Source organism: Microcaecilia unicolor, chromosome 1, assembly GCF_901765095.1.
Source record: "Microcaecilia unicolor chromosome 1, aMicUni1.1, whole genome shotgun sequence".
Taxonomy (NCBI): Eukaryota; Metazoa; Chordata; class Amphibia; order Gymnophiona; family Siphonopidae; genus Microcaecilia; species Microcaecilia unicolor.
Window position 1 is genome coordinate 511,144,390 of NC_044031.1, and position 24,941 is coordinate 511,169,330.

A 24,941-nucleotide genomic window follows, 5' to 3' on the forward strand; every position below is an offset into this window, starting at 1 on the left:
ACTATCAAGGAAGGCGGAGGTGAGAAAATAGATTTTCCCACCGACAGGAGAAAGTCAACAAAACTATCCTGCTTATGGACAGTTTGTTAAAGTGAGCCTTACATCTTGAAAGCATATTGCTTTTCAAATTTGGGCAAGCCATTTAAATCTAATAAGAACCAGGTTTCCCCTGTTACTCAATTGCACTGAATCTGGGCACCAAAGGGTCTCCTCAGTAGCATTAAACATTTCATAAACACCAGGATGCAATGTTTAACGCTGTGCTTCCTTCTCAAATACAGCATAGTGACAGTAAAGGAAGTAGTTACAAATGACAGGGCTGTGCAATTTTCCTTGAATACAGTTCTGATCTCTGTACTTAGCAAAAGTTGATAAGTAGATTTTATAAAGTTAGTGCTGGTTCTAAACTCTTATCACCACCATTAACCTTTCATGTATTCTGCAGTGCACGCCACTTTATTTATATGTGCCTCATTTTAGTCTATGGAAACTTTAATGTGTAGAAATCTGAAGGACTGGTACATAATGGGAGGTGAGAAATTGATGATCACATAACAGGAAGGACTTTGGTGATTATTAGGGTTGGGCTGTCATTTGCAACAACATGGGAAATGTCAACAACATATCCCATGTTGTTGAAGGTTGTTAAATGAAAATGAGCAAAAAAACCCAAAACAAAACCAGAACATTTTGTGATTTCTTTTTTGTTTGTGATAATAGTGCTCGTGGGCCATATCTTTAAGGCGTCAGAAAATAATGCATAGTCTGCTCCTTCTCCCCCTCGCAAACACATACTCCCCTCTCATAGCATCACATCACATCCCCCCAAAGAGCCCCCTATCACATTCCCCCTTGAAAGCCCCCCCAAATCACTAATCCTCCTGAAGAGCTTCCTTTCCAACTATGAACCCCTGTCTTCCCTTAGCCCCCCCCCCCCAGCCCTACCTGTATAAATGTTTGTGGTCTAGGGGGTATAGGGCAGGAATGATGCCCAGTTGCTCCTGCTTCTGCTGGTTCAGGTTCAAAATTGCTCCAGTGACCCCTAGTGGTAGTCTTGTGATATATTACTAGGAGTCTAGCTGCTATATAAGGGAAGTTGGGAGAAGGCCACACAACTGCAGTGAGATATGGCCACATGACTGCTTTTACTGAACTTTCTAGCAGGTTAAATGGATAACTTTGGCAGTATAAGCCTATATATATAGTTAATATTTATCTGCATATGTTTGGGAGGGACCAGGCGCATTTTTGAAATGGAGTCTAAATTTATCTGGATAGCAGCTATATTCAGCCGCTATCCAGATAAATGCATCTGGAGTATCTGAGCTGCAGAAATATGCAGCTTAACAATATTGGAATAAAGATATTCAGATATTGGTGAGTCATCATCTGCAATAGCTGAGATATCTATATATCTATTTAAAAGATTTACAAAGAGTTTATCCATACATCTTTAAGTGAATTCACTGCCAATGAATATTGCCCCCTATTCATAATTTACAACCACAGTTCATTCAGCACATTTCATAGATATGTGAGAAGGAAGTGCCTTCTTCATTTCACTGCATACTTCTGGCATAAGATGGATACTGACCTGGGTAGAAGTGAGCTTTCTTCCTATGTCAATTTTTAAATGAAATTTCCTTGGATTGCCAGGCAGAAATTAGAGCTAAAGCTCAAGGTAGTGACCAAACATATTTGCTGTAAAGAATACAAAATATACAAGAAAATGATCAGATTTTTATTATTTTGTTGTTGTAGAAAGACAGATTTCGTATCTACGATGAATACTGCAGCAACCATGAGAAGGCCCAGAAACTTTTGCTAGAACTTAACAGAATAAGGACTGTGAGGACATTCCTTCTGGTAAGTTTTGGATTGGGAATGGAACATTTTTTTTTTTTAGTATTTTAGCTCATGCCTTTTCAGAGGTAGATCAAGGTGAGTTACATTCAGTAATTGCACCTGGAAATCGCACCTTCCGAAAGATATAAACAGGATGGAGTTGGTCCACAGGATGGTTACTAAAATGGTCAGTAGTCTATGTCATAAAGCATATAGGGACATAAGTACATAAGTACATAAGTAGTGCCATACTGGGAAAGACCAAAGGTCCATCTAGCCCAGCATCCTGTCACCGACAGTGGCCAATCCAGGTCAAGGGCACCTGGCATGCTCCCCAAACGTAAAAACATTCCAGACAAGTTATACCTAAAAATGCGGAATTTTTCCAAGTCCATTTAATAGCGGTCTATGGACTTGTCCTTTAGGAATCTATCTAACCCCTTTTTAAACTCCGTCAAGCTAACCGCCCGTACCACGTTCTCCGGCAACGAATTCCAGAGTCTAATTACACGTTGGGTGAAGAAAAATTTTCTCCGATTCGTTTTAAATTTACCACACTGTAGCTTCAACTCATGCCCTCTAGTCCTAGTATTTTTGGATAGCGTGAACAGTCGCTTCACATCCACCCGATCCATTCCACTCATTATTTTATACACTTCTATCATATCTCCCCTCAGCCGTCTCTTCTCCAAGCTAAAAAGCCCTAGCCTTCTCAGCCTCTCTTCATAGGAAAGTCGTCCCATCCCCACTATCATTTTCGTCGCCCTTCGCTGTACCTTTTCCAATTCTACTATATCTTTTTTGAGATACGGAGACCAGTACTGAACACAATACTCCAAGTGCGGTCGTACCATGGAGCGATACAATGGCATTATAACATCCGCACACCTGGACTCCATACCCTTCCTAATAACACCCAACATTCTATTCGCTTTCCTAGCCGCAGCAGCACACTGAGCAGAAGGTTTCAGCGTATCATCGACGACGACACCCAGATCCCTTTCTTGATCCGTAACTCCTAACGCGGAACCTTGCAAGACGTAGCTATAATTCGGGTTCCTCTTACCCACATGCATCACTTTGCACTTGTCAACATTGAACTTCATCTGCCACTTGCACGCCCAATCTCCCAGTCTCGCAAGGTCCTCCTGTAATCGTTCACATTCCTCCTGCGACTTGACGACCCTGAATAATTTTGTGTCATCGGCGAATTGAATTACCTCACTAGTTATTCCCATCTCTAGGTCATTTATAAATACATTAAAAAGCAACGGACCCAGCACAGACCCCTGCGGGACCCCACTAACTACCCTCCTCCACTGAGAATACTGGCCAAGCAATCCTACTCTCTGCTTCCTATCTTTCAACCAGTTCTTAATCCATAATAATACCCTAAAGATCTCAATATATATCTATATATTTTGGAAGAAAGTCAGGAGAGCGGAGATGTGATAGAGACGTCTAAACTATCTGTGGCATAAATACACAGGAGGTGAGTTTTTTTTTAATTGAAAGGAATCTCTGAAACGAAGGGGCATCGGATGAAAGTGAAAGGGGGACAGACTCAGGAGTAATCTGAGGCAATACTTCTTCACAGAAAGGGTGGTGAATGTGTAGAATAGCCTCCTGGTGGAGGTGGTGGAGGCAAAGAGTGTGACTGAATACAAGCAAACTTGGAACAAGTACATAGAACTATGGGAGAGGAAGGGAGGGTAGATGACATGGATGGGCAGACTGAATAGGCCATACGGTACATAAGTACATAAGTAATGCCATACTGGGAAAAGACCAAGGGTCCATCGAGTCCAGCATCTTGTCCACGACAGCGGCCAATCCAGGCCAAGGGCACCTGGCAAGCTTCCCAAACGTACAAACATTCTATACATGTTATTCCTGGGATTTTGGATTTTTCCAAGTCCGTTTAGTAGCGGTTTATGGATTTGTCCTTTAGGAAACCGTCCAACCCCTTTTTAAACTCTGCTAAGCTAACCGCCTTCACCACATTTTCCGGCAATGAATTCCAGAGTTTAATTACACGTTGGGTGCAGGGGCGTAGCTACGGGTGGGCCTGGGTGGGCCCAGGCCCACCCAATCTTGGCTCAGGCCCGCCCAAGCGATGACGACTGGAACGGCGACTTTTACCCGAAGTCGCAACGACGAACTGGCAGGCAGCGCTGCGGTAGTAAAAGCAACAAGGAGACTGGTTCGACTCTCCGTCCTTCACTTCCCTCCCTCTGCGTCCCGCCCGAAAGGAAATGACGTCAGAGGAAGGCGGGACGCAGAGGGAGGGAAGTGAAGGACGGAGAGTCGAACCAGTCTCCTTGTTGCTTTTACTACCGCAGCGCTGCATGCCCGTTCGTCGCTGCAACTTCGGGAGTAGACTGGAACGGAAGTTGGCTTGGAGATGCTGTGAAGGGGGAGGGGGGACACGCTGAATAGAAGGGGGAAGGGGATGGACAGAAACAGGATGGGCAGGGGAGAGAGGTGAATTGCTGGACAACAGGGATGGAAGGAGGGGAAAGGGGAGAGGAAATTTGCTGGAGATGGATGGCTAGAGGAGAGGAGAGGGCAGGGGAGAATGGAGAGTTGCTGGACATGGAGCGGAGGGCAAGGGAAAGAAGAAAATTGCTGGACATGAATGGATGGAGCGGAAAGGGAAGAGTGGAAATTTGCTGGAGATGCATGGCTGGAGGAGAGGGCAGGGGAAAATGGAGAGTTGCTGGACATGGAGCGGAGGGCAGGGGAAAGAAGAAAATTGCTGGACATGAATGGATGGAGCGGAAAGGGAAGAGTGGAAATTTGCTGGAGATGGATGGCTGGAGGAGAGGGCAGGGGAGAATGGAGAGTTGCTGGACGAATGGATGGAGGGAGGGGAGAGAAGTCAGGAAGGAGGTGCACATGGATAGAGGGGATAGAAGAGAGGAGAAATGATGGACATGGATGGAGTGGAGGGCAGGGAAGAGAGGAGAAATGTTGGACAAGGATGGAGGTAAGGAAAGACAAAGGAAGGAGATGCACATGGATGGAGGGGAAGGGAGAGAGGAGAAATGCTGGACATGGATGGAGGGAAGGGAAGACAGTGGAAGTAGATGCACATGGATGGAGGGGAGTGAGGAGAAATGCTGGATATGGATGGAGGGAAAACTGCTGAGTTTAAGGGCTGGGTTGGAACACGTTGAGGGCAGATACTGAAACTCGAGGAAGGATAGGGGCAGGGCTACAGATGGTAGACAGGACACATAAGGACACAGGAGTATGGTGGACATGGTGAGTGAAAAAATATCAAATGGAAAGAAGACACTGCGTAAAACAGAAGACACTGGGACCAAAGCGAATAGATCAGACAACAAAGGTAGAAAAAAGTATTTTATTCAGAATTTATTAATTTGAATATGTCATCTTTTGGAAATGTGCATCTGTGATATTTTGCATGTAAGTTTAAATTTTTCTGGTATTGCTGCATGCTGAGTCTGACTTCTTGAGTTAACTTTCCAGTTCAGTATTTTGCCTTCATATTTTTTGATCTTTAGTTCCTTGTGTCATGTCTGTTGTGTCATGTGTTTTTCAAGTGTGATCAAGGTGCAGTATTCTGCTAGTATGTAGTATTCGCAGCCCTTTTTGTTTTGCTTTTTTTCACGAGGTAGTGTATTGGTGTTTTAGAGCCTAGTGTAATTACAGTTCTGCATAATGTTGTAGCTCATCCTGTCCTTGGAATTAGTGCTGTTATGGTTTTAAAGATACGAGTGTGTTTTTGCACAAGTTTGTGTATAGCATTTTGCAGTGGAGAGATTGTGGGATAATGTAATTATATTTAAAAATATCAATTTTTCCATTAAGTATGTATGTGGTTATACTGATGCAGGGCAGCTGTTGGGCAGACTACTTAGAAATCCATCATCAAGTGAATTCTTAGGCATTATTTTGTAGGATCCCAAGAGACACTACTCATACTTATATAGACAGTGCGTGCCCACCCATATTAGCTCTGGGCCCACCCAAAATCTCAGGTCTGGCTACGCCACTGGTTGGGTGAAGAAAAAGTTTCTCCGATTTGTTTTAAATTTACTACACTGTAGTTTAATCGCATGCCCCCTAGTCCTAGTATTTTTGGAAAGCGTGAACAGACGCTTCACATCCACCTGTTCCACTCCACTCATTATTTTATATACCTCTATCATGTCTCCCCTCAGCCGTCTCTTCTCCAAGCTGAGTAGCCCTAGCCTCCTTAGTCTTTCTTCATAGGGAAGTCGTCCCATCCCCGCTATCATTTTAGTCGCCCTTCGCTGCACCTTTTCCAATTCTACTATATCTTTCTTGAGATGCAGCGACCAGAATTGAACACAATACTCAAGGTGCGGTCGCACCATGGAGCGATACAATGCCATTATAACATCCTCACACCTGTTTTCCATACCTTTCCTAATAATACCCAACATTCTATTCGCTTTCCTAGCCGCAGCAGCACACTGAGCAGAAGGTTTCAGTGTGTTATCGACGACGACACCCAGATCCCTTTCTTGGTCCGTAACTCCTAACGTGGAACCTTGCATGACGTAGCTATAATTCGGGTTCTTTTTTCCCACATGCATCACCTTGCACTTGCTCACATTAAACGTCATCTGCCATTTAGCCGCCCAGTCTCCCAGTCTCGTAAGGTCCTCTTGTAATTTTTCACAATCCTGTCGCGAGTTAACGACTTTGAATAACTTTGTGTCATCAGCAAATTTAATTACCTCGCTAGTTACTCCCATCTTCATCTACCTTCATTTTTCTATATTTTTATGTAGTTATATGTAATCCTGGTCTTACCACAAAGTTCCAGGCACCAGCCAGCTGTTCGACTCAGCACCCGAACCAGGGTTACCACAAAAGTTTTATTTCTACTGAGATGGGCGCAGGCCGGGGCTGGGCTTTATCCTGGTAGGCCATAGGGTTTTAAGCCTCACTTTTACTTTATTTCTTTTTCAATCTGGAAGCAAATTAACTTCACTCACACTCCAAAGAAACTCTCCATTCCAGGATTTGTATTTTATGAAAACAAGCTTTACTGGAATGCTGCAACAGGCAGATATCCAAACTTCATACTTTCAAGGGAGAGTTCACATTATATCCAACAGGTCACTTTGCTGAAAGAAATGTTCTTTTGTGTTAAGACTTTTGGTAACAGTTCCAACCAATGAATTAATAGTCTCTTTATAAATCCTAAGGTATTTACATATTTAGGGTGCCACCAATCCTCCAATACCTATCCTTTCTGGCAGAAAAATCCAAGATTGTGCTTGCCTCTTTTGCTGCTTGAAACATGTTTTAAGCTAAGTGCTTGCTTTCTGTAACATTGAATGGAGTCTGATTGATTATGTTTGTATGAGATAGAAAGATACCATCATCTGGACTTTTGAGGTCTTTTTTCCTCCTTTGTAATATTTTCAAAATATGAGGTATATAATCGATCACTAACAACAGATGTGATTGATTTTCAACCATTGAGTTTTTCTGCTCTCACGCGCTAATGTTGCTGTTTCTGCACAGCCATTAACAACAATTAACGAGTGATTACTTACCACCACCCATTTTGTAGGTGTTAAGGGCTCATGCTCTAAGCCTGTGCTGATCAGTTAGCTCACGATAATGGAGATGCGCTAACTGATTAGTGCAGAAATGCCCACTCTCTGACCACGATACATCCCTTTCATGGAAAATTTTTAAAAATTCTTTAGTGCGCATTTTGTGCATGTTAATGCCAAACTTACTACAAGACGCTCGAACATGTCCAGGGATAAGTCCTTTTAAGCAGCCAACACAGTTTAGTCAAAGAGGCCCTTAAGTTTGTAGAAGAGACAATGGAGGGTTAAGTGGTCCTTTAACCAAGCTGTGGGAAAAAGGGCCCTGCGCTAGCGTCGGGGTCATTTTTCCCATGCGCCAGCGCCCTTTTTACCATGGTGGGTAAAAAGCCCCCAGACACACATGGCCATGTGGTAAGAGAACTCTTACCATGTGACCAAGTGGCGGGGAGCCCCTACCGCCATGCAAGCCATTTTCAGGGATTTTATATTTCCCCCAGAAATGGTGTGCGCTCGGGGCGGGACTACCACCGGCAGCTGTGTTGGGCTGGCAGTAATCCCGGAAGAGCGAGTGGTAAGCCCGCATTGGACAGTCAATGGGATTGGAATGCTGGTCTCTCTAGTTCACAGTCTAGGCTACTCCTCCACCTTTAACTGGCTTGGTAGCTTCATTGTAGCCTGATATAGACTTGGGATTAGCGAGGATCTTAAGACTGTCAGTAGAATTTAGGGTATGTGATTGTTTTTGGCATATGGAGGAAATGACATGGTTTGGCCCAAAGAACAGCAGTTTTGGACATTGGCAGTGTAGCCATATTTTTGCAGAAATCCCTGAGCTGCACAAATGACTGAATATTTATAGGTGTTCCTGCCAAAACATTCTTTCTCATGCTGCAAAAAAGATTATAGCATAACGTTTTGAAAACAGTCTTTTTATATGTATCTGTCCCAAATTTTTACATGCTTTGTTTATGGCGACTGATCTCATTGTGCATAATCAGATGTAGTAGCTTGTATGCGTGTGACCGACACATGAACCATGAATATTCTCCACTCCCTTTCCTATGTACTATGGAAATCGTCAACAATAACTATTACTGTTCCTTTAATGGAAGTTAACTTAGCTCTGTAGAGCATTGGCATAGCCAGACCTGACATTTTGGGTAAGGCCAGAGCTAATATGGGTGGGCACTATATATATAGGTACATAAGTTTTGCCACTCTGGGACAGACCAAAGGTCCATCAAGCCCAACATCCTGTTTCCAACAGTGGCCAATCCAGGTCACAAATACCTGGCAAGATCCCGAAAAAGTTCAGTACATTTTATGCTGCTTATCTCAGAAATAGCAGTAGATTTTCCCCAAGTCAATTTAATAATGGTCTAGGGACTTTTCCTTTAGGAAGCCGTTCGGACCTTTTTAAAACCCTGCTAAGCTAACCGCCTTTACCATGTTCTCTGGCAACGAATTCCAGAGTTTAATTACACATTGAGTGATGAAACATTTTCTGCAATTCGTATTAAATTTACTGCTTTGTAGCTTCATCTCATGCCCCCTAGTCCTAGTATTTTTGGAAAGAGTAAACAAACGATTCATGTATACCCGTTCCACTCCACTCATTATTTTGTAGACCTCTATCATATCTCCACTCAGCCATCTTTTCTCCAAGCTGAAGAGACCTGTTTTAGCCTTTCCTCATAGGGAAGTTGTCCCATCCCCTTTATCATTTTTGTCGCCCTTCTCTGTTCCTTTTCTAATTCCACTATATCTTTTTTGAGATGTGGCAACCACAATTGAACACAATATTCGAGGTGCGGTCACACCATGGAGCGATACAAAGGCATTATAACGTCCTCACTTTTGTTTTCCATTCCTTTTCTAAAAATACCTATCATTCTATTTGCTTAGTAGTGTTCCTTGGGATACATCTTGAGTAGAGAGTTGTGGTAGCCGTGTTAGTCCACTTTTAAAGGTAATCAATAGAAATAAAACAAAATAAAACATGGAAAAGAAAATAAGATGATACCTTTTTTATTGGGCATAACGTAATACATTTTTTGATTAGCTTTTGAAGGTAGCCCTTCTTCGTCAGATCGGAAATAAGCAAATGTTGGTAGATGACAGTATATATAAGTGGAACATCAAAACATTTCAGTGACAGTCTAAGAGGATGAGGGTGGGGTAGGTGAGAGGCAGGGAGAGCTGGGTGGATGAGGGACAGGGAGATATGCATGGAGATAAGAGGGTGACAAAGTAATACAATTTTATGGTTTATAATGGGCTAGAAAACCCAGATCTTTGTTAAGTCCTGTCTGGTGGGATACATCAAAATAATACTTTAGAATGCACTTGATGATGGATTTCTACATAGTTTGCCCAACAGCTGGCCTGCATCAACATAAACCACATACATAAAAAACAATATTTTTAAATATAGTTACATTATGCCATGTCAAACTTGACAAGACATAAGTCTGCTATAATGGCAAAGATCGCAACGCACATGACAGGATCCTGCAATATAATTACAGCAATGACATATAACAATGTATTCAAATTCTGGTAGCACCTCAATAATAGCAACAAAATCCCTTGCTGCCAGGTACTTTTTAAAGTAACACTAAATCCTGCAAAGAGGCTCCTCAGATCCTATGTTGCAAACCTTAACACCAATTCCAACAGTACCTTTACAAGGCAGCACTATGCATCCTGTTGGAAAAGCCAGACAAGTCAGGCTCATAGATCCCCACACAAACCACACACCAGCAGAATCTCTCACCCACTGAGTCATATGCAGAACACAGACCAACCCTCATCAATTACAGAATAAAGGACCACAAATTAGAAATTGTCCTTCCCTTCCCTAACCACCCCCCCATCTATCCCCGTAGCCTGGCATCAGCTTTTTCCTTCCCTGCCCCCCATCTATCTCCATAGTCAGGCATCTGCCCTTCTTTTTGTTTCCTGCCCTCTGTCCATCCCCGTAGCCTAACATCAGTTCTTCCCTTCTCTACCTTACCCCCCTTCCATTCCCATAGTCCAGTGTCAGCCCATCCCTTCCCTTCCCCACCATTCATCCCGTAGATAGATATCAGCCCTACCATACTCCACCCCAACCCCTCCCTGTCACCTAGCATCAGTCTTGTCCTACCCCCCTACCCATCCCCCCATGGTCTGGCATCTCCTCCCCCCCTGAAGGATACCAGTATTAAATTTAAGACTTTTTTTTTAAATGTCCTGGGCATTGCACAGCCAACCTCCACCCAGAAACCCACCTATTTATTTATTTGATTGCATTTGTATCCCACATTTCCCACCTATTTGCGGGCTCAGTGTGGCTTACAATACATTGTAAATGATGGAAATACAGTTTGTTACATTACGATTATGGGTTACATTGTGAATAGTTAAGGAAGACAGTCAGATCAATCACCTTTGGGGCGTAGAAACTAAAGGATATGACGTTGGGGAATTACTACGCTGATCGAATGATAGCAAGAGAGCGATGGGGTAGACAGTTTTTATCTGTGGGTAGATTGTTGAATGGGAGAGAGTACGGGGAAGTGGAGTACATGGGGTAATATCTTGAGGCGTTGTTATGGTGTATATGGGGTTTATATGTTTTGATCCTACTTTAAATTTAAAACTTTTTTTAACCCAGACACTGCACTGCAAAGACCAACCCCACGTAAAAACTCACCAAGGCACCAGCATGACAAATATATAACCTGGGCACTATTAAAATTCATTGTTGGTGGCTTTCTGGATGGGGGTGGGCTCTTCACTGAGCTGTGCTAGTAAATAGGCTTAGTGCAGTGGTTCACAAACTTGGTCCCGAAGGCACCCCACCCAGTCAGGTTTTAAGGATATCCACAATGAATATTTATGAGAGAGTTTTGCATGCAGTGAAATATTCATTGTGGATATCCTGAAAACCTGATCAGCTGGGGTGTCTCCAGGACCAGGTTTGGGAACCACTGGCTTAGTGCATCATAACACAGGACTTTCTCATGTGCTAAGCCCATTTCTAGCACAGTGGTAAATTTGGCCTTTTGCTATATTACTCCTTCTGACCATGCGCTAATGTTAGCATTAGCATATGGCCAATGAATAAAATTAACGTGGAAGTCCTATTTAGGAGACACTAAGGGTTTGTGGTTAATGCACAAAAATGGCAAAACTAATGCAAAACACTTTAATGTGTCCTGCCTTAGGCTATTTCCTTGCATTAAACATGTGTTAGTGCTTAGCATATTTCAGCAAAATGGACCCTTAGATTTAGGAATGTATTTGAAGTATTCATTAAACTTTTTTATATTTGTTTAGTTGTTTCTGTTTGTAACTGTTTGAAAGGAAAAATTAGTAAATAAAGTAAAAAAAAGTGATACTGAACAAATAAAAGAACACAGCAAGCAGATAAACCACGAACCATATGTCTAAACATAAAACAAAGTAATTTATAATAACAGTATAACAGTAAATCCATAATAAAAAAAACAGAAAAAAAATCCAAATTTAATTAAAACAAGCTGTAATATGAAACAAAGCCTCTGCTGGGTGTCTTTTTAAGATAGGGAAAGGGGATGGGACTTGATATTCTGTGGTTATATTCAATGCAGTAAACATATTATATACAGCTACTTATTTTGTACATGGCGCAATGGTGGGTTAAGTGACTTGCCCAGGTTGACAAAGAGGAGCATAATCGAACATCACCGGCGATCTATTTTGGCAGCGGCGCAACAGCTGGCTGGAACCGTATTTTCGAAAAAGATGGCTGGCCATCTTTTTTTTCGATAATACGGTTTAGCCCGGCCAAATGCCAGAGTTCGCCGGGTTTCAGATCGCCGGTTTTGTTTTTCAGCGATAATAGAAAAAAATGCCAGCGATCTCAAACCCGGCAAAATCCAAGGCATTTGGTCATGGGAGGAGCCAGCATTTGTAGTGCACTGGTCCCCCTCACATGCCAGGACGGCACCCTAGGGGGCACTTCTAAAAATGTTTAAAAAATATACAAATACCTCCCAGGTCCATAGCTCCCTTACCTTTGGTGCTGAGCCCCCCAAATCCCCCCAAATCCCACTCCCCACAACTCTACACCATTACCATAGCCCTTATGGGTGAAGGGGGGCACCTGCATGTGGGTAGAGTGGGTTTTGGGGGGGTTTGGAGGGCTCAACACTTAGCACCACAAGTGTAACAGTTAGGGGGGGTGGACCTGGGTCTGCCTGCCTGAAGTGCACTGCACCCATTAAAAACTGCTCCAGGGACCTGCATACTGCTGTCAGGGAGCTGGGTATGACATTTGAGGCTGGCATAGAGGCTGGCAAAAAAGTGTTTTATATTTATTTTTTTAATGTGGGAGGGGGTTGGTGACCACTGGGGGAGTATGGGGAGGTCATCCCCCATTCCCTCCAGTGGTCATCTGGTCAATTGGGGCACCTTTTTGAGGCTTGGTCGTGAAAATTAAAGGACCAAGTAAACCCGGCGAAATACTGATTAACGCCGCTTTTTTTTTCCCATTATCCGCAAAAGCCGGCCATCTGGTAGCCACGCCCATGCCCGCCCATGTCCCGCCTTCGCTTCACTGCCGACACGCCCCCTTGAACTTTCACTGGCGTGGTGACGGGAAAGCAGCAATGCTGTCAAAAACATCACTTTCGATTATACTGATTTTGCCGCTTTTATGAGATCGCCGGCCATCTCCCGATTTATGTCGGAAGATGGCCGGCGATCACTTTCAAAAATAAGCCTTAAAGAGATGCAGTGGGAATTAAACCCACTTCAATAGGATCAAAGCCTCCTGCACTAACCAATAGGCTACTCCTCCACTCCAAGATAAGTTCTGCTTTCTATTTAAGCATGTTTATTTTGCAGCACAGTTTTTCACTGAATTAAATTTAGAAACTATAAGGGGTTTTTGTTAATGACTGGTGATTAATTGTACTTTTAGCTGCTATTTTGGTTGCAGCAGGTTCTGAGGTCTTTTTCTTCCATTAGAAATTTGTATTGACCTTGAATAGTTGCTTGGGGTCTAATATAAGTACATAAGCATCGCCATGCTGGGACAGACCAAGGGTCCATCGAGCCCAGCACCCTGTCACTGACAGCGGCCAAAAGAACAAGCAATTGTCCCGACCCTCCTAGAAATAGTGTATTATTCTCTCATCCATTCAATAACATTCTATGGCCTTTTCCTCCAGGAAGCCATCCAACCTTTTTTTGAAGTCCGCTAAGTTAATCGCCTTAACCACTTTTTCTGGCAGCGAATTCCAGAGTTTAACTACGCGTTGAGTGAAGAAAGATTTCCTCTGATTCGTTTTAAATTTACCACACTGCAGCTTCATTGCATGCCCCCTTGTCCTAGTATTTTTGGAAAGAGTAAACAGACGCTCCACATCGACCCATTCCACTCATTATCTTATAGACTTCTATCATATCTCCCCTCAGCCGCTTCTTCTCCACGCTGAAGAGCCCCAGCCTCTTCAACCTTTCCTCATAGGGAAGTCGTCTCATCCCCTTTATCATCTTTGTCGCCCTTCTCTGCACCTTTTCCAATTCCACTATATCTTTTTTGAGGTGCGGCAACCAGAATTGAACACAATACTCGAGGTGCGGTTGCACCATGGATCGATACAATGGCAGAATAATATCCTTATTTTTGTTTTCAATCCTTTTCCTAATGATACCCGACATTCTATTTGCTTTCCTAGCCGCAGCAGCACATTGAGCAGAAGTTTTCATATTCCCTGTAATATTATTGATTTTTCTGTGTTACAGAACTGGGCTTCCCAATTCTTACAGTACTCAAACAAAGGCCTCAGAAACACCCCTCTTTATATAATTTTTATGTGTGAGAAGTCTTGTGCATAGCATTCAGCTTAGTGGTTAGTGTAGTAGACTTTGATTCTGGGGAACTGAGTTCAATTCCCACTGCAGCTCCTTGTGACTCTGGGCAAGTCACTTTACCCTCAATTACCCCAAGTACAAATAAGTACCTTTATTTACCATGTCAACCACTTTGAATGTAGTTGTGAAAACCATAGAAAGGTGGTATATCAATTCCCATTCTCCTAGTTTTACCAAAATAAAGGACCTCATTTACTAACATGCATTGATGATGCACGTTAACACAAATTAATTCAAGTTAAACATACACAGTTCAATATTCAAATGCCATGGTCAGTGCTCTTTTAAATGCAGGCTGTGGCTTTTAAATTATTTACATATATTTAATGGCACTATCTGCAAAAGTAGTCACTGCTAAATATATGCATTCAGCAGTGACCACTAGGAATGGGCTGTCATTTACAATAACAAACCAGCCAAAGTAGAGGCTGACAAATGTACAAACCAATAGGGAGATAATATCAAAGAGCAGTTTATTCAGAATATTCATATCAAGGACTCGACACAGTCCATGTTTCGCGCCAAAGTGCCTGCCTCAGGGGTCACAAACAACTTTCTACAAAAAACACAAAATAGATGAAAAACGTTTTTAAAAAATATATATCGGATAAATATATCTGCCTTTATAAAATATACAGCAAACATTTATTAACATTCATGATAATATTACACAACTGTAAATGTATAACAATAATGTGAATTTTTTTTAAATTTATAATATATTAACAGAAACTGTGGACAGAGAAACACCGAACAACATGAATAATAAATATAAGATAATGACTGATAAACAAAAGACATAAGTCATGCTAATAAAACATCGACACATGTATTTATCCAAGCCAATCAGCTTCTTTTCAGAGGTTTGATTTTATTTTATTTACATATGATTAATACGTAAAAATAATATAAAAAATATTTTTCTATAAATGTAGTTTTTAAACGGTGTCGAATCATGACGTTTAAAGTGTTTTCCTTGTTTAAACTTTATGAATGTTTTTTCACTATAACGAGTGGAAGAAAAGTTTTTATTTATTTAATACCTGGCATCTGGGAGCTGAGGGAGGCTCTGGGATGCATGCGCAGTGGTGTCAAAGGAGACTTACACTGACACCTTAAAGTTTTAAAAGAATCCAAAATGTATTTTGAAAGGGATTGCATGAATTTCAAGATTAGAATTCAGATGCTAGAAACTTGTACTTATTAGTTATAAGGTTTTTGAAGGGTTCCAGTTTGGGTGTTTGGAGGTCAAATTTCATAGAAAGTTTCACAGGGTAAATGTTAGAGTATGGCTCTGACCTGAGTTATATGGTTTAAACCCAGAAACGATGGTTTAATGTATTAGTTTTAATGAGAAATGTAAAATGGAATTCCTGTATGGAAATATGGTCTCAAATAGAGATTCCTGATTGGCTGCACTACTGTTGTTAGAGATCTGCTTAGTGACAGTTGAAGGAGAGCAATGGAAGATCCAGATAAGGGAGGACCTGTTCATTTATCTGTGTGTGTGTGTGAGGTCTGAAAGAAGGAGAGGATACTTGATAAAGTTGAATGTGACAATAAAAGAGTGTTTGAGAATAATTTAATTGAAAGGTTGGAGATATAAGAGGTTTGTACTATATTTTGGGGTTGGGATTGAGTTCCTTTCTGAGAGTGGAAAGCTGAGTTCCACAGGTTTAATTTGATCCTTTTGACAAGGTCTAAGGTAAATTACAGTTACTCTATAAATAGGGGCTGGAAAGCATTAAACTTTCACACTTTCATTAAGTGAAGGTAATAGTAAAAGGTTTTGGAATGATATTATCCCTGTAGAATATCTGCTGGGTCACCAAGGTATTTACAAAGGAATTTATGGGAAGCAAATAATTTGATATTTAAAGTTTGTATTAATTAGATAATTAAATTATCTGAGTTTCAAACAAAATAAAGTTAAGATTTATTAAGACTGAACCTCTTAGAGCTGTGAGAACTTAGTGTGGCAGTGTGAGTGAGTGATTGGTTTTGCTGTGAACCTAAAGAATTCAGCAGTCTCAAGAAAAGAAGAATTGTTCTGTTTTAGTTAGTTAGGGAAGCAAAGTAAACAGAATAATTTAGGAAACCAGAACAAAGGGAAATTTATTTTATTTTCCTCATATTAGAATACAGTTCAGGTTCTTGTATCTGGCAGGCTCACTTAGAGTTGCACACGCTGCAGGGAGATAGGTTTCTTTCCTGTTAATTTCTTTATAGAATAAGTTTAGGAAGAAGCTCAAGTTCAAAGTCATCCAAGACATCCAAGACAGAGGAAGTGTTCCTGGAGACAAGAAAGCAGGAAATCCAGCTAAGTACCAAAGAGAAGACAACTAAATGGAACTCTGAAAATTAAAGAGAGACACTTTGCACTTACACCAAACATTTATACTTACCACGAAGATCTGAGGTTCTGGGAAAGGGGAAAAAAAGAAAAAGGGGTTAAATTAGATAGATTTAATCACTCCTTAACTAGACAATTAATCTGAAATATTTTAAATGTTTACTTGCCTGAAGAAGGAATTCCTGCAGGAGAAAAAGAAGTGAATTGTGTAGATAAAAGTTCATGAAAGAAATTGAAGTAAGTTCTGTGAATGGGTACATTAGATACTTACCTGTTTAGAAATACAATTGATTCCTATTAAAAGAGAATCCAAATTAGAGCGTAATAACTGGATCCAGTAGGGGTTTAAATATTTAGAGTGTTCATTATGCTTCAGATTTATACATGTGCACTCTAATAAATAAGTTGTTGTGGAGGGGCATAATCGAACGAAAACGTCTATCTCCATGGGTGTTTATCTCTGAGAACGGGTCCATGAAGCGGCGGACCGAACCGTATTTTCGAAAAAAAATAGACGTCCATGTTTTATTCGACAATTTGTGAGCTGGGCGTTTTTGCTTTTCAGCGATAATGGAAAATGAAAGTGCCCGGCTCAAAAACGAATAAATCCAAGGCATTTGTTCATGGGAGGGGTCAGGATTCGTAGTGCATTGGTCCCCCTCACATGCCAGGACACCAACCGGGCACCCTAGGGGGCACTTTTACAAAAACAAAAAAAAAGGTAAAAGAGCTCCCAGGTGCATAGCACCCTTCCCTTGTGTGTTGAGCCCCCCAAATCCCCCTCAAAACCCACTGCCCACAAGTCTACACCATTACTATAGCCCTAAGGGGTGAAGGGGAGCACCTACATGTGGGTACAGTGGGTTTGGGGGGGTTGGACGACTAAGCATTAAGCAGCACAATTGTAACAGGTAGGGGGGATGGGCCTGGGTCCACCTGCCTGAAGTCCACTGCACCCCTAACAACTGCTCCAGGGACCTGCATACTGCTGCCAGGGAGGTGGGTATGACATTTGAGGGTGAAAATAAAAAGTTGTGAAACATCATTTTTTGTGGTGGGAGGGGGTTAGTGACCACTGGGGGAGTCAGGGGAGGTCATCCCCGATTCCCTCTGGTGGTAATCTGGTCATTTAGGGCACTTTTTGGGGCCTTATTCGTGAAAAAACAGGGTCCAGGAAAAGTGCCCTAAATTCTAGCTACAAACGCATATTTTTTTTCCATTTTCGGCGAAAGGCGCCCATCTCTGTTTGGGTGATAACCATGCCCCAGTCCCGCCTTCACCATGCCTCCGACACGCCCCCGTCAACTTTGTCCGCATCCGCGATGGAGTGCAGTTGAAAACGTCCAAGTTCAGCTTTCGATTATACCGTGTTATTCGTTTTTGTGAGATAAACGTCCATCTCCCGATTTAGGTCGGAACTTGGGTGTTTTTCTCGTTCGATTATAAGCAGGATAGACTACCTGGATTTCGGCTCAGCATTTGTGTGCATCAAACTGATTCTCTCTATAATAATTACCTTTAATGTATTCATCAGGTAACATCTTTCTCAGGATGATGTTTGTTTATGTTCACTTTGCCTTTTTGTGAGATGCACACTGTAAACCTCAGCTCACACGACTACATATCAGAGGGACAATTGAACTGTGTGTTGTTCGCAGGACAGGCGGGTGACAATAAGATTAGGACAAATACATATGGCGCAGGGAGGGGTTCGGCTACCTGACTTAAGGATTTATAATGTCTCTGCGCTCCTTCGTTGGGTGCATGAGATTCACTCTGGAGCTCATCTCTTTGCACCAGCTGATTTCTGGGGGGAGCTGGAGTGCCCCTCACGATCCCTTCGCGGTATTAGCCTCTCAGCAACCTCGGGGGCTAGGGGAATCAAAGTCAAATCCATTTCTAAATGCGCTGAGGAGAGCTTGGGCGTGGTGGAGAGTTCATCAAGAGGTGACTGGGGGGTCGAGTCCATTCTTGACCATGGTGGGCAGTCCTGAGTTTCCAGCGGGCTATGGATCCCTACTATTTAAGCAGTGGAGAAAGAATGGATGTCGATACCTGGGTCATTTCAGGCAACTCGGGAACAGAAATTTCCCCTCTTTTGAGCAAGTCTGACGTGCATTGAATGTCCCTAGGTCTCAGTTTTTCGCTTATCTCCAAGTGAGGGATTATGTCCAGATTCTTGAGCGTCATTGTAGGTCGCCAGTGGCTTTTCAGCAATCAGACCTAATTGTTTTGCATCTACCCTCCAGGTTGAATAAGCTGTCTCAGTGGTATCAGATCATCAGGGACTCTAGGAAGGCCCCTTATCTAACAAGGTTGGCAGGGGAATGGAGTCGGGATATTGCAGAAGGTATTTCTGAGGCTCAGCTGGAGGCTGCATTTGAGAACGTGCACTCTGTAACCTCTAATGTGGCGTTGCAGGACATTCAGTTTAGGGTACTTCACCAAGTGCACATTACCAAACAGAAAGGGAAGACTATCGGGCTGTGGGAGGATGACTGGTGTGTCAAGTGTGGGGGGCACTCGGGTACTTTTCTACACTCCTTTATGGAGTGCCCGACACTGTCATCATTTTGGACCACAGCGCTGGGGGTCATTGAGAGTACGCTATACTGTCAGTTTGACTGGTCTTATTTGGTAGTGTTATTGGGGAAATGCAGCCTCATTGCAAAAAGACGGCCTGGGTGAGGCACAGTGTAAATTCATGTTACATTTCTTATTAAAAAATATCCTGTAGGCTTGGGTGGAGCCACCCCCCCCCCACCCCTCCATCACCAGCTGTTTGGCATGGCCTCATGTGTGAAATGGCTAGCTGGCTGCTCACGTCCCTTAAATTTTCCACATCAATAGGACACCGTCAATATCGGGATTTGTGGAGTAGGTATATCTCTTTGTATTCGTCAGAGACCTCTGGAGAGGACGTTACTCTTTGACTGGATTCTTGGGAGGGTGGGATGGTAGGGGAGGTTAGGGGGGGATGAAACCAAATAAAGGTGAGTTAGAGGGAGAGCTAATTTTGAATTTGCTAAGTTTGTACACTGTTGTGAGTTTATTTAATCTGAATTGGGTACGTGTACACTCTTTTGCCACTTGTATTGTGTTGTGGGAGTGTCTCCATTGTATGCTATTGTATTTTTATCTGACTCAATAAAGATATAAAATAAAAAACTACCCTGCACAAATTTTAACTTAGGCTTATTGCAGGCTACTTAGCTAGTTGTAGCCTAATAAGTTCTTGATATTTATTTAATTTATTTGGGCCCTGTTTACTAAGGCGCATTAGTGTTTTTAACTTCCCTACAATTAGCGCATGCACTAACCATGTAGGCACCTATAGTGATATTGTAGGCGCAAACATGGTTAACGCATGTTAAAAGTGCTAATGCGCCTATAACGCGGCTTAGTAAACAGGGCCTTTTATTTGTACACGTAATATACCGCAAAATTTATCCTTGACAGGCGACTAAGTGGTTTATAAAACCAAATAAAATTATTGAATGTGCTGATGAAGGGAAAGGGTAAAGGAGGGTGGGAAGGACATTTTTTTTTTTTTTACTTGTCATGAGCATAGCACATTGTAGTACAGTGCTAAATGCTCTTGCCCCTGTAGAATCTGAATATGATGGTAAATATGAATAGCTAAGTCAGTGTACTTTGACCAGTAAGCAACATAGCTTTTCCTCAGCTTGGTTTACTGGAAGTGCTGCTTTACAGGCTGCATATAAATGCCATCCAATCTTAGGGGCCCTTTTACTAAGGCATGTAGGCGCCTACTCGCGTCTAACATCAACCTCAATCCAGGACAAAATTTCAGCCTGCTTGTCCGACATTGCTGCTTGGATGTCTCAACGCCATCTAAAGCTAAACATGACCAAAACTGAACTTCTCATTTTTCCCCCTAAACCCACCTCCCCTCTCTCCCCTTTTTCTATCTCTGTTAATGGCTCTCACATCTTCCCTGTCTCCTCGGCTCGTAACCTTGGAGTCATCTTTGATTCCTCTCTCTCCTTCTCTGCACATATTCAACAGATTGCCAAAACCTGTTGTTTCTTTATTTACAACATTAGCAAAATTAGCCCCGTGGTGAAAAGGCCCATAAATTTGGTAAAAGATTAGTGAGCTAATAATGGGGCCGTTTTACTGAGGGGCAGCCCAACCATTAGGCCACCTGAGGCGGGGGGGTGGGGGGGGGGGGGCTCAGGCAGCATTCTTTCGGGAGGGGCATCTCCCCCTTCCTTCCTCCACCCTGTTCCCTGGGTTTACCTTCTTTCTTAATGTTCCAAAACCCGACGGCTGCAAGCGCGATTTCCATACACTGCCCTGCCGCCAGCACCTGCTTCTTCTCTTTACTGTGGCCACTTCTCTGATCTAACTTACTGTTTTCTCAGAGGTGGCCGCAGTAGGGAAGAGGCCGGTGCCGGTGGCATAACAGTGTATGGGAATTACTGCCGCTGCTGGATTTTAGAAAGAAGGCAAACTTGGGGAATAAGATGGAGGAAGGAAGGGGGGGGGGGGGGGGAATGCCAGAACTTGGCCTGGGGGGGGGGGGGGTGGCATCTCGCCTTGGGCTGCCCCTACTTTTACTAAGCTGCATTAGGCATTAACTTGCACCTAACATAGCTTAAAATGACACACTACTGGATATGCTTAGGCATCCTGTGGTAACTGCCAAATGTGAATGCGTTAATCACATGCTAAAATGTTTAAATTTTTTGAGGGAGCATGTCAGTGGGTGGAAAGTGGGCATTCCTGTGCTAATCAATTAGCGCAAGTACTTTACTGTGCACTAACTGTTTATAGCATGCGAGTCCTTACTGCTTACAAAATTGATGGTGGTTAACCAGTCACATGGTAATATTTTTAATGGTTATTAATACAAAAATGCCATTTTTATGGCTGCAGTAAAAATGACCTTAGAGGGGTCTTTTACTAAGCTGTGATAGTGTTTTTAGCTGCTGGTAAATGCCGAGATGCCCCTTTATATTCCTATGGGCTTCTCAGCATTTAATGCCTGCTGATTTGTACCGTGAGCTAAAAACACTACTGCAGTTTGGTAAAAAAGACCCCCTTAGTGTGCAGGAAAAACCTATGTAAGGGTGGGCTAAGGTCACTTTAGTTAAAAAGTGCCCTAATGAAAAAAATACTCAAAACAAAATACTTGTTAAGACACAATAAATGAAAAACAAAAAACAAATAATATAAAAAAAATGAAAACTTTTCCAGCGCGCGCCCCTAGAAAATTCTGCAAATGTGAGATAGCAAAATATAAGCTAGAGCAGATCTGAGGATTTTGCAACTGACTTTGTTTGTGCTTTAGAACTGCATGCTGCTCGGAGGCTGGAAGAACACGGACGTCCCTCTGGAAGGATATCTCGTAGCACCAATTCAGCGCATTTGCAAATACCCACTTCTTTTGAGGGTAGGTACCATATGAGATTCTTTTCTTATAGGATGTTCGCTGTTATGGATAAGAATTACTGACACTCACAAAACACTTAGGGGCCCTTTCACTAAACTGTGGTAAAAAGTGGCATTAGCACGCCCTTACGCGGGTCTTTCCTTTGCACTATTGCCATTTATGCCACAGCAGTAAAATGGCTGCATTTCATATTTTTTGTATTAATGGCCAAGTGCTAAGGGGCCCTTTTAAAAAGGTGCATAGGCGACTACGTTCATCCAAGGCACGTCAAATTGGCACAACCGTCAGACTACTGCTTGCCCCAGGCGGTAATTCAATTTTTGGCATGCACCCAAAATATGTAGTAGAAAATATTTTCCATTTTCTACCGCAGGGCGCTTACCTGGCGGTAATCAGCAGTTGGTGCGTACTGGACACTTACCGTTGAACAGGAATGCTATGTTTACAGAAGTAAGAGAGTGAGAAAAGAGAGTATGAGCAATATAGAACTTAATGTAGTTAGGCATTTGAACTTTGGGGTAAAGCACCACACGTACTGATGAAAACAGATGTGTGAGTAGTTAACCAGCAATAGTAAGGGTTGAGAGAACATAGCATAGTTTGGCATTTGAATTTTGATGCTCTGTATAATATGTATCAGAAGTCCTTTGAGGAAAGTAAATATACAATTAATAACTGAAGGGCTTTTCAAGGAGCTAGAAATGAAAAATGTTCAAGATTATTGCCTTTTCATTAATATGGTATTTCAATGATTTTCAGAGATAAAAGCATATACACGTGGTTTTCCTTGATAAAGCCTGATGGGCGAAACGGAGCCCCGTCTTTTAAAAATGTTTAAAAAATTAATAGTTTAATTATCATTGAAATACAATTTTGAAAAAATGGAGGTTTTTCAGCCAATGAAGAATTGAATCCTGTGAGTCGCAAAAACAACGCTAACAGTGACTGAACACATACAGAGGCTTTTTCCTCCATTAGTAAACACATTTAATAATACCTCTATTAGTTGACCTAAATATTAGGGAACACATTCATCTCGCATGCCTCTGGTCTCTTTACAATGTCTCCTGAGAGAACTGCACTATGGGTTAGCACCCAATTTCCCCAGACAGCATGAATAACATGGTTTGCGAGATTGATTAATATCTGTTTCATTTATGTACCATGGGAGTCAGCACTGAGATAGCGCAGTTACTAACTCCTGCATTAAACTAAGGTAAAGTAAAAGGTCAGCTTTTACCACACCTTACTAACTAGTCCCCTTAATCTCCTAAGAGTCTCTCATGGTATATTCAGGAATTTGACTTCAGTCAAAATTTTACTTCTATAGACCATAGTTCATATCCTTCAGCTAAGGATTCTAGCTTCTTATTTTTCTGATAAGATAGATAAGATTAGGGCTTCACTTGTCCCAAATATAGATGCTTTGTCTGATTTTCCCAATCTTTGTTCAGTTGAAACAATACCAGCTGATAAAACTCTAGGATTCCTTCTCTTTCATAGATTTAGGGAAGGTTAAGTTTTGCTCCAGAAATTGTCTTTTTCTTCTTGCCTTCTGGACAGCTGCCCCTCTTACCTGATGGTAGATCCTCCATCACAAGGGTTTTTTTTTTATAATTTGCTGGAGATTGGCTGTTATCTGAAGGCTTTAGGTGGAATTATTTAACTCCTATTCCTCACACAAATAAATTCAGATCTAAGTCAACCCACCTGTTGCCAGTATACCTTTATTGGCCAGAATTTCAGAGGCCATTGTGGCAGAGTTATTAACAGAATTTGTTTGGGTTTAGATCTCTTCATAGTACCGAATCTTCACTGTTTGCCCTAGTATCAAATGCTAAGAACTTCTTATCCACGGGCGAGGAAATGATACTTTTACAGTTTGATCTAACAGCAGCTTTTGATACAGTTGACTATAATATTCTATTGTTTCAATTAAGATGTCTTGGTATTTTTGGTCAAGTTCTAAACTGGTTTAATATATTTTTGTTTTTTGAGATATTATGAAGTTAAAATGAATGATTTCTTGTTATCAAGTTGGGTGCCACAATGTGGGGTTCCCCAAGGTTCACCCCTTTGGTCCATATTTTTTAATGTCTACATGAGTTCATTTGAGCAAGGCTTTTCATCCTGTAATGTTGTTTTATTCAGATGAGACGATATGTTACTTCTTATTTCTATGGATAATAATTTAGATACCCCCATTTGTAGGTTGAATGATAATAAGTATTACCTTGATTGAAAATCACAACAGTTTCATGGGTTCAGACTTGATAAGACAACATTGCTTTAGCTGAGTATCTGTAGTAAATCTGTTCCAAAGGTCTTAACATTCCCAGATGGATCATCATTTCAGGTGGAGTGTACTTCTAAGCTCTTAGAAGTCATCTTGTACATCACTCTTTCTTTTGAACTACAAGTTAATCACATTATTAGTACTGTATTCCTAAAATTACATCACCATTGTGCTGTATGCTCATTGTTTTTAGACTTTAACTATTATAATAGTTTGTATTCAACAATTTCTGTAAAACTTCATTCTCAGCTTCATTCAACTAGAGTGATTTATCATTTGAAGAAATTTGATAGAGCTATTCCTTCTTTGATTTTTGCCTATGCAGGCTTGTAGCTTTTTTTTAATTGACCTGCATTATGTATAAGATATTTGAAGGCAACTGTCCTGAGTATTTTATTAGTTTATTTTCATTTCCAAATATTGTTAGATCTTGTAGAGTTGGTGATTCTTGATTAATTTATTTTCCTTTGGGAGGCTGTTCAATGAATTCACCACCCTTTGCATGAAGAAGTATTTCCTCAGTCTTCTTAGTCTATCCCCTTTTACCTTCATCCTGTG

The 24,941-nt window shown here is 41.7% G+C and overlaps 1 protein-coding gene across 1 annotated transcript in view; it reads left to right on the forward strand.

Annotated features, from left to right (window-relative positions):
• The window catches only part of PREX2 (phosphatidylinositol-3,4,5-trisphosphate dependent Rac exchange factor 2), a 523,586-nt gene that overhangs the window by 115,425 nt on the left and 383,220 nt on the right, over positions 1–24,941 (forward strand). The window contains 2 exon segments of the mRNA XM_030215317.1: positions 1,762–1,866; positions 21,986–22,087. Of these exon segments, the coding sequence (XP_030071177.1) occupies positions 1,762–1,866; positions 21,986–22,087 (207 nt within the window).